The sequence below is a fragment of the Seriola dumerili genome, unplaced genomic scaffold (genome assembly GCF_002260705.1).
Source record: "Seriola dumerili isolate Sdu_G_001 unplaced genomic scaffold, Sdu_1.0 BDQW01000078.1, whole genome shotgun sequence".
Classification (NCBI taxonomy): domain Eukaryota; kingdom Metazoa; phylum Chordata; class Actinopteri; order Carangiformes; family Carangidae; genus Seriola; species Seriola dumerili.
In genome coordinates, this window is record NW_019174333.1 from 1,313,835 (window position 1) to 1,324,511 (window position 10,677).

At 42.5% G+C, this 10,677-nt stretch overlaps 1 protein-coding gene across 1 annotated transcript; it reads right to left on the minus strand.

The window, feature by feature from the left end:
• Nucleotides 1–1,779: 1,779 nt before the first annotated feature.
• On the minus strand, nt 1,780–9,423 carry tcf19 (transcription factor 19). The gene is made up of 5 exons (XM_022744123.1): nt 9,144–9,423; nt 6,447–6,616; nt 4,738–5,131; nt 3,345–3,852; nt 1,780–2,245 (listed from the first exon to the last, which is right to left on the minus strand). The coding sequence occupies exons 1-5, from the start codon at nt 9,421–9,423 to the stop codon at nt 1,882–1,884; spliced, it is 1,716 nt and encodes a 571-aa protein (XP_022599844.1). The 3' UTR covers nt 1,780–1,881.
• Between the last annotated feature and the right edge of the window lie 1,254 nt (nt 9,424–10,677).

The window sequence follows — 10,677 nt, forward strand, 5'->3', positions numbered from 1 at the left end:
GGTGACACTGCATTTATTAAATCCATTAAAACACATGCAAAGTTAATCCACTGAACTGAAGAGAGACTGAACCCAGACCAGTTTCTCCTCAACTTTCTGACACAGTCTTTGCAGCTGCTTAACCAATCACCACAGCTCATCGTCCTGCTGAGAGACAGTGAAGTAGCAGGTAGTAAATCGTCTCCAGGCCTCAGTGAAGCCAAACATGGAGGAAATCTGATATGATAATGTCATTAAGGAGTTAAAAAATATACATCTTTAAAGATTTTTTTTTAGGTTTTTTCCTGTTTTATTGCTCAAGAATCAGGTTTTCCACTTTTACTATCACTCCAAAAACTGCAGGTCCAACAGTCACCTTTTTACATGACAACAGCCCAGACAAACTTTTTTTTTTTTTTTGCTTTAACACTGTCATTATCTGAATTGCTCTGAGTCACAACTATTACAGAGATTATAAAAGCAGGACAGAAGGTAAACTGCTGAAAAACGCAATTTTAGAAACTTTTTTTTTTTACAGTGGCCCTGAAGCTCAACGCACTGCAACTAAAGAATACACATTTCAAAACATCAATTCAAAACACACATGCTGCAAATACTCACCAAAACACCAGTGTTTCCAGGAGACAATGAAAAGTGAAATATTTTCTGAATGTTTGTGTTTTGACTGTTTGCATGTGGCTTCTTCAGTTGCAGTGTGTTGAGCTTCAGGGCCACCGTAGTTTTTGTCCTGGTGAAAAGAAAAGGTGCTTATGAGAAGAATTTGGATCTTTTCAACACTTTTCTTCTTCTACTCAAACGGCGACCTGAGCAAAGATAACGTGTTCGTCTACTGTTCAGTTCATTTCATCCAGGACAAAAACATCCTCAGAGTTCAGTAGTGTGAAGAGACGTTCAAATGATCCGTCACATAAAGACTTGACATCCTGTCCTGAATCTGTTCATCCTGTTACATCAGCAGAAGATATTTCGTGACATTTCTCCCCGACCAGCTGTAGTCTGCACTCGCACATCTTACAACACACCTCCAAGCCTCCAAACTCCAGCAGCTGCTTCTGCTGCAGAAGCGCCTTCAAACATTTGATTATTGTCCCAAGAGCTTCCCTCATCAGCAGCAACAACACAAGTCTGCTGACACATTTCCTGCTGTTTAATTAATCTTTAAACATCACACACTCGCTCCCAGACAGCTGCTGCTGCACTCGAACATTTCATCGACTTTTATTATAGCTGAGGTGGAAACCACCGTCTCAGCACTGTTTTCTTACGGGGGTAGGGTAGGGGGTGGAAGGTCCAATTCTGCTCAAAAAAAAGAAAAAAAAAAAATGGAGCTGTTTGGTAAAATAATGAAGGTGGCTGCACTGAGACGTCTGAGGAAGTTTAATGGGCTTGTAGAGACTGTTGCTGTGGCAGCCTGATCTCAAACATTAATCCTCCTAAACGCTGCCTCTGGTCAACATCAGCCACGGTGGGAGTGAACTCAGAAACATTTCATCATGCCCCACCCCCCACCCTGATCGCACCTCTCCAGGCACCAAAAGCCATAATGAAATCTGACCCAAGATGTTTCACTGCAGTTTCACCTCCTCGTTCAAATCCTGACTCTGAGTGAACGAGAGGTTGGTGAAACAGTTGTGGCTGTTAGGGCACAAATCCTCAAACCTGGGAACATCATTTAAAGGAAAGTCTTTTTCCCACCCTCGCCAGCTGCTGCTGAAGGAAGAGAAAAGCACTAGATGCTTGAGAGGAGCAGCAGCATCAGAGGAAGTCGTCTCCTGTCGTCTGTGAAAAGTCTGATGATTTCCTCGTGTCTGAAGGAAATAAACATTAAGGGGAAACTTTAACGTCCAATTTATTTGATGGTCACAAACTGTCTCTCTGCTCTCAGCAACAGCCACAGTGGAAGTCGGCATTCGGATCCACCAGCAGCTTCTTGCGGTCACCATGGAGACAGTCTATGTGATACCAGGCGTCGCACACGTCGCACTGGATCCACTGAACCGTGTCCTGCTGGGGCAGCCGACACCGGGGGGCCGCGCACGGCTCCACCGCCCCGACCGCCACCATCTCCTCCTCCTCATCCTCCTCGTCTTCTTCGTCTTCGTCATCGTCCTCGTCCTCAGAGGAGGAGGAGGAGGAGCCGGAGGAGGAGGAGGCCGAGGAGGTGGAAGAGGAGGATGAGGAGGATGGAGAGGGCAGGGACGGCCGGGGAGGGAGGGGGTGTTTCCTGGGGCGGCCTCGTCGCTTACTGAGAGAAGACAGAAGAAAATAATGAAACATAAAGATGAGCAGGAAGATCAAGTGAAGAAAAAGAAGAGAAAAGATATTTGCATAATGATTTAACAAGATTATATTTAAAGATAACCTTTAATATTTCAAAAAAATATTTTGGTCCTATACAGAAGGATTATTAAATATTAGAAAAGTAAGAATTGGACAGCTTACTGTGTCCTTATCTCTTGTTATATCAGACATTAGTTCAATTATTTATATTGATATCTTTTCAGGAAATGTGCAAAAAAGTAATGCTACATAGTTACACTGCAAGGTGGCAACAATTTATCTGATAATTTGCATCTGTGTGTTGCATCTATTACGGATACGGAGTATCAGGGCCACAATGAGGAAAACAAAAATCTGAAATTACAAGAATAAAGTTGTAATTATGAGAATCATAATATTTCAAGGAAGAAAGTCATAATATTATGAGAATTGAGAGTTTTAATTTTATGTTCGGTGTTGTTTTTGAGGGGAAATATCAGAAGCTTTAAAATGAGGAAATATGAAGCATCCTGTGAAGTTCTACTTCAGCAGAGGTTTCACTACTGAGGAGATACTTCTACATCTTATGGCTCATCAGCATCATCGTCATCATCATCAGCAGCATCAGCATCATCATCATGACATTGAAAAGATTGAGAAGAAAGAGTCTGTTCTATTGTTAGACAAACAGCAGCTGCCAGAAGCAGCTCAGGCTGCCACTGACTGTCCTTTCACCTGTTTGATGTAATTTTCCTAAAAAATATGTTTTTTTTAACCAAAATTTAGCATTTTTAATTCTTGTTTTCTTGTGATGTGACTTTTTTTCTTGTAATTTTGTGACCATTTCTTTTTTTCCCTCATTGTGGCCCTAACACTTGTCGTCATATATTTGAGACTTTACTACCATTGCAAAAAAACGTTCTCAAACCTCAAAGCCCATGTTTTTATTTTGGTGGGTCATAGTGAGAGAAAAACTCCATCCAGATGATTTTGGAGATGCAATAGTCTCATAAAAACTATATAAATAAATAGGGGAGTTGGTTGGTGTCCCAGAGACATATTTCTGCAAACCTCCAACATCTCACCTTGTTTGATGGTGAAACCTGTTGAACTGGACCCTCCCTCTCTCCTCTGTGCGGATCCTCATTGAAGGCGAGGCCAGGCTGTAGTTCTCCCCTCCCACCACCAGAGGGGAGAACACCGGAGAGCTGTGAGCCCTCCGCCTGCCCCTCTGCGCCATCGGAGAACAATGGGCGGGTTTCTGTTGGCGGAAAGCGGCGATGTTTCCCTGCACCACCGTCTTGATGCGGTGCATCGTCTCCACCTCTTGTTTGTGAACGGTGGCGTTGGTGAACGACGCCTGGAGGAGGTGGTGGTTGAGTCTGCTGTTGGTCATGGCGCCATGGAAGCTGCCGATGGTCCTGATGCCAACGGGGAAGGGCTTGGCCTCCAGTGGCCGCCTCATGTCGTTGTGGGTCTTGGGCTGCAGCGGCATGGGAGGAGGAGAACAGAAACTCTCTGACTCAGACTTGTAGAGCCGCCGCCTCTTCTTCCCTCTCGCTCTCTGTCCGTCGTCAGGAACTCCTGCCAGAACTGAACCACAGTGAAATGAGGATGTTGTAAAGGAGCAGTGATCAAACCTTGACTCCATTTCCCTGTGACATTAACATTTAGAAGCTTGCATTTGTCTGGTTCTGTTTACCTGAACTGATAAATATCTAACCACAACTTTGACTGACTTTGATGCTGTTCAGTTTATTCTCCTATTTTCAGATTATAAAAACAAACCTGCCACTCTCTTTGCAGAAAGCTCAGAGAGCTGTGGGATTTTAGTTTAGTTTATTTATTTGATAGGGACAATGCAATTTAACATAGTTTCAAAACAAAGCATGAAACTAATGTGTTGCACAAAGAAATTACAGTTGTTGATAATTCTCAACTCCTGTCCCTGTCCCCAAGCTTTTACAAGTGGAATCTAATTAAAACAGCTGTTAGCAAAGACAACACAATAGATTATAATATCCTACAATAACAAAAAATCTAAAAAGAGACAACAGCACAACATGCTACAAAACAGTCAAACAAAGAATTAGAACAATTAACAAAAGATACAATTACCTAGAAATGAGTACAGCTCTGGTTTGCTTTTAGCACTGAATCTTTGTTGTGAAGGAATTTATATCTGGAGTTTCAGTTGGTGATGTGTTCACAGCCCTTTATGAAGAAAGCTGATTGTCCAAATTTAGATCTACGATGTGATATTTTGTACCATGTTCTCAGTTACTCTGTAACTGTCCTGCCTTAATTTGAAGCAATTAAGGCCGGTCTTTACTGTTTTTGAGATCTTCTTTACATGTTTCTCAAATCTGAGATGTGGATCTAAGATTATTCCTAAGAACTTAAATCATTGACTCCCTCCATTTCTTTATTCTGAAGCTTGATTTTAAAGCTTCCAGGTGACACTGCGCTGGGCCTCACCTCCTCGACTCCTGGGCTCGTCTGAGCTGTCGTCCTCGAGCAGCACTGTGTGAGCCGACTTCCTCCTGCTCCTGGAGGTCAGTGGGAGGGACTTCGCTGAGGGCGCCGACACTGCGGAGGAGAACGATGGAGGGGTGGAGGGAGGGAGCAGAGAGGAGAAGCCCACGGTGAGAGGCGGCGAGGAGGAGGAGCCGGGGTCTGAGACGGTCCCCTCGTGGCTGAAGCTCCTCTTGAAGGTCCAGGCGCTGCCCTTCATCTTACTGAGGCTGCCGATGGAGTTGAGGATGACGGTGGCCCGGTTGATGGACAGCTTGGACAGGTCCAGGTTGGTCGCCACCTTACGGTCCAGGTTGGTCCTGATCCGGTTCTGTAAGTCAGAGGAAAAGGTTCCCGCCTGGGAAACAAGATACAAATATATAATTACAACCTTCCCCACTGATTTATTTCTTTCTTTGTTCAATTTAAATTTGCCACACCTCATTAATGAGAAAGTGTAAATTAAAACACAAAGATGTCTCCTGGTTCTCTCTTTAAAATGGAACTGAAAATCATTAGAATGACTTGTTTTCACGCTTGGCAGGTAAAATGTTTTTTCTTTGTTTACCAGCTATTGTGGAATGAGCCATAGTTTTTTCTCCTCACGATTTTGTCTTTGAAATTCTGAATGCCAATCTGCCACCTAGTGGACACTTTAACCAGAGAGCCTCATGCTGCACAGAACTGAAGAATGAGTGGGAGGGAAAATAAAGGATAAGGTGTTATTCTATTTTTTTTTATTATTGTTATAACACTTTCCATGAAAATCAACAATAAGTTAGTCTGTTTCTCTTCCTGTCCAAAGCCAGTGATCCTTCTGAAGATGTAAATCTTTGTAAACAGCCCACAAAAACAGAGGGCTCCAAAAGTCTGAGACCACTTTGGATCCCATTTTATATGGTTTCATTTAGAGCTGCACAATCAAAATTGCAATATAGCTGAGTGCAATATCCAAATCACAGGAGCTGTAATTTTTGGATGAAGGTAAAATGTGTCACAACATTGTTGTGTATTGTTAGCACCATGAGCGTTGTGGTGCTACAGAGCCGCCCCACATCATATTCTCCAGACGTAAAGGAACATGATTGTTTGGTACAAGACCAATAAAAATCATATAATCATCATTTTTATATTTTTTCCAGTGAAAATTAAATGCAAAAACCATCGTTCCAACTGAAATCATGACTCATATCACAATCACAATATCTGACAAAATAACAGCAATATGATTTTTTTTGCTTATGGTTCAGCACCAGTTTCATTTTCTTAAAAAAGTCTCAGTCAAACAGTAGGAAATGCATTTGTTGGGTACTGTTTTCAGTGGTGGACTAATACACATGTAGTGGCCTATGTTAGTGAGTATTTACAGCAGGGCGTTGCATATGGGATTTAGTCAAATATCTGAATCTGAATTGTAATTTGGCAGACTGTACCGATAGCAGAACACCTGTACAGTGTTACATTCATGTAGCAGATGGAGAAAGTCTGGACTTGCCCTTTAACCCCACAATGTCATTATGTTATGAAACAGCATGATCCAGGATTCACCTGTGCTCGTTGCTGTATGTAAAGCATCATTAGAAACCTGCACTGGTGAACTGAAGCTGCACAGAGTGAGGCATTAAAGAGCCAATCCTGTCCCTGTTCACTCCTCAAACAACAGCAAAGTTCACCTTGGGGATTGTGATGGCGTCGAAGTCCAGCGGGCGAACTTTGACCTTCTGGAAGAGGAAGTAGAATTCAGGGCTCCCTGGAGGCGACTGGCCACCAAAGGTCAACGTGTCGCCATCTGAGAGCTCCCACTGGACGCCGGGCTGGAGGCGGACCTCGTTGACCCAGGTGCCTGGCAACACAAGAGCAGAAGGCGAAGATTTTTTTTTTTTTTTTTAAATGAAACTCCAGCTGCTGAACGCTTCACTACAAAGCGCTGGCACTGAATGTGTTCAGCTTACAAGATGTTTAGAGACTCTTAATTCAACGAGCATGCGAGCAGCAGGAGAAACTCTCCAAACAAACGAGCAACAGTTTTACAGCCATGTCACCTGGGGCCAGATAATCAGAGAACTTTTTTAATATATGAACATCTGCCAAACAAGAAGGAATAAATCAAATGAGCAGAGCCTCAAAATAAAGTCATTTCTTGACTACCAATGTGTTTACAGTTTCAAGAATTTGGGGGGGGGGGTGTAAAGCAGCCTGTGAAATGGACCTAGAATTGAGGAGCTGGAAGGCTACAAGGCAATCAAAGGGCCATGACAGCACAGCACAAAATGAAAAATGCGCAGTGAATACTAAAAATGTAATTTTAATAGCAAAAATGAAAAATGTGTGAAACAGACTGTGAAATTACTTGAAAAATTAGGCAGTGAGAGGAGCACAGTTTGGAATCTGAGCCTGTCAGACACAGTCCATCAGCCTTAAGTGAAGATCCAACTTTCACTCTCAATCTTCTCCTTTCCCACCGTGTACCACTTCCTGTGCACTTCACGTTTCACTAATGACTATTAGCACACTGAGGTAGTGAGATGTAAGAGTTCCCCTCTGGGTCTGACACCTCGTCATATCCAATGATATCACTCCTTAGGCTTGAATTTACTTTAACATTTTGATGATTTTACTTCAATTTTCACTCTGTTTTATTTTTGTTCTCTTATATAGTTCCTCTGAACTTGAATGAACGACAACTTGACATTCCTGTTGACAATTCAATGCCTACACATTTCAGACCTGATGTGCATTAGACATGTCACCTTCCCCTGAGGGACAGAAGCACGGTGCACGGACAAATCGACTGAGGAACAGTTCAAAAAAAAATCTAGTTATAGTTATACTGTTGATGTTTATATCTTAATGATTTTAGTCTTTATTTTAATATATTCTACCAAGAGGATTGCTGCCAAACTTAATTTTGTTGTGTATTTAAATGCAATGACAATAAAGTATCTATCTATCCATCCATCCATCTATCTGTCTGTCTATTTTCAAAACCAAATCTCAAACTTGTGTTCCTCCATTTTACTGAAATCATCATGGTTTTCTTTTTATCTTTCTATTTCCTTCAAGGCTGCAGCTAAAAATGTTTTTCACTGCTGATTAATCTGCTGATTATCTTCTTGATCAATCAAAGAAGCATTTGGTTTAGAAAAAGTCACAGAATAGTTGATTTCCTGAAGTCCAAGGCAACATTTTGAAATACTTTGTTTTGTACAACAAAAGATTCAAAGAAATTTAATTTACAATCACAGAGGACAAAGAAAAGCAGAACATCTTCACTGGGACTACAAAAAGGTTTGACTTTTTTTGCACGAAAAATAGTTGTCAGTTAATTCTCTTTCCACCAACTAAGCCAACAGACAGCTACTTGTTTCAGTTTTACTTTTCTTTTTTTTTTATATAGCTGGTGCAAAGACTGTCCAACTGGTTTCTGATAAGGTGTTAATAAAAATTCTCTCGTTCTTGTGGTTGGACTCTGGACATCATCTGCTTGGCATTTTAATAACAACCGTTTTATTTCCATGTTGGTTTCGCCTTTAATTTGTCACTCATCTGTAGGTTTAAATTGATAATAAAATGTATAAATTACCTGTGTCATAGATCAGGAGTTGAGCTACTCTTTAATTACTTCCTTATCACCATTATTAAATTTCAATTTAGGCAACTTGTCTTTTTCTCCTGAGGCTGGAAAAACCCGAACTCTCCACTGTTTAAATAAAGTAAAAATCATGGAGGGAGAGATCATTGAAAAGTTTTTACATTTCAGAGGTGCATTTTATTCACAATGTGGCATTCGAGTTCCGAGGCTTAACCTCATCTGTACTTCTGCAGCTGCGTTTGGGCAGCTAATAGCTGTGTGTGGGGCTCAGCTGCTGCTGTCAGACTGCAGGTGTTAGTCTTTGGTATTCCTGTCACTAAATCTGCAGGAGAGTATGTTTGTGTTTCAGTGTGTGTTTGTGTGTGTGTATCTCCACCCACATCAAAATGAAATGTGGGAAACTGTATTTTTCACCTGTTTACAGTTTGACTATCAGTATTCCTGTGTGAGCCCAGTTCTGCTTTATATCAGTCACACAAGCGAGTGTTTGTCTTGTCCAACTGTGACTTTCTAAACACAAATATTTGCATTTCTGTCCATGAACAAGTTACAAGTTGTACTGTGTGTGTGTGTGTGTGTGTGTGTGTGTGTGTGTGTGTGTCTCTTTTCCTGCAGGAGTTGTGATATTTCTCGTAAACAGGTGAGTTTTTGCCTCTTTCTCTCTCCCACAATGACTGTAGAGGGCATGACTGTGGTTTGCCTTTCTAAGTCTCATCTTGACTGCGATGGTGTGGGTGTGCGTGCGTGCGTGCGTGTGTGTGTGTGTGTGTGACTCAACCGATTAAAATCCCAGGCCTCCTATCCTTGATGTGAACCATCCAGCCCTCCTCCTGCGCCGTCGCGTCCCCTCCGCTCGCCTCCCTCTCGGCGTGCAGTTCAGCATGGATGCGGGACACCGACGCAGAGTCCAGCGTGACGTCGCACAGCTCCGCCGCTCGGCCCAGGCGGAACACGCAATGGCTCAGAGCCGGTCTGAACGTGTACAGGTCCCGTGCGGAGTCACCCGTCGACGAACCGATCCGGAGCAACTGGAAGCACGGCTGAACCCCTGACAGCATGCCTGAAGGGTCTGATTGTCTGCCACCTCTGAACTCCCCCACCCTCCACCTGTCCCCACCCAGAGGCCCCACCTGATCTGTGACAGGCCCTGAGTTACAAGAAGCTGCAATCCATTTTCAGATTCAACTCTTTACTAGTGGAAAGGAGTTAAATTAAAGGCATTGGTGCTTGACCACAGGGAGCTGCGCACCAACATAAAGCTACAGATAAAATACTCTAGTGTGGAGGTTACAGGCAGGTGCTGTCCCTTTAAGCAACAGGTGTTTGCATTAGTATGGAAAGCTGGTGACTTGTGTCATGCTGTGACTACATGAATACATAATGAGGACACAGAGCACTGTATAAGCTGATGAAGTGTGGAAATGAGCGTCTACACTCTTGTTATGAGCCCCAGCTCAAACACACTAAATCCCTTGTGGAGTGGAGACTGTGAGACGGTGGATTTAAGAATAGAGACGTCCTGTAACATGGACAGCCTAATGCGAAAAGGTGCAGCAAACATTAAAAACCTTGAGACGTAAACCTGACGAAAAACCTGACAGCCGTGACTTTTAGCTTTGAGTTTGAATATTTGCAGGTTTGAGCAGCTGTCAGATGAGTGTGTGTGAAAGAGAGAGAGAGAGAGATTAAAATCCCAGGCTCCTGGCATCAGTTGACATCAGCCATCTCACAGGTGTGAAGCCTGACAGGGTGTAACGGCTGAGGGCTGTCTGATCTAGAAGAAAACAAAAGAGGAAAAATCCATGAAAGAAAAACAGCTTTTAGTTAATTGCTCTACTTAGTGTCAGATTTATGCTTTAGAAATAAAATTTATTTTACATTTACAAAACACACGAACACGTTAAAGTTAAATATGCAGATGATACATTTATAATAAAACTTTTTTTTTTTCTTTTTTAAATGAGCTCCGGCTAGTTGCAGTCTGCACCGCGGGCCGTGCATCAGCTGCGTGCAGGCAAATCATGGGACAAAGCAAGACACAATAAGGAACCGGAGCGGACCCCGTTTAACTGCTTCTATTTCCATGTAAACTACTAATTCATTTAAACATAACTTTGACTAAAGTTAAGATTGGATCAATAAGAGTGATAGAGTTTCTTGGTTCTGGTTTTTAGCTTGTCAGTCAGATGCTCGATTAAGGTTTAAGCTAGCTGACGTTAGTTCCTCGTCGGACAGAATGAAAGTCAAAGCTGCCACTTACAGCAACAACTGAGCTTCACACCGACTCTCTGTGAGTTTCTCCCCCGGATGAG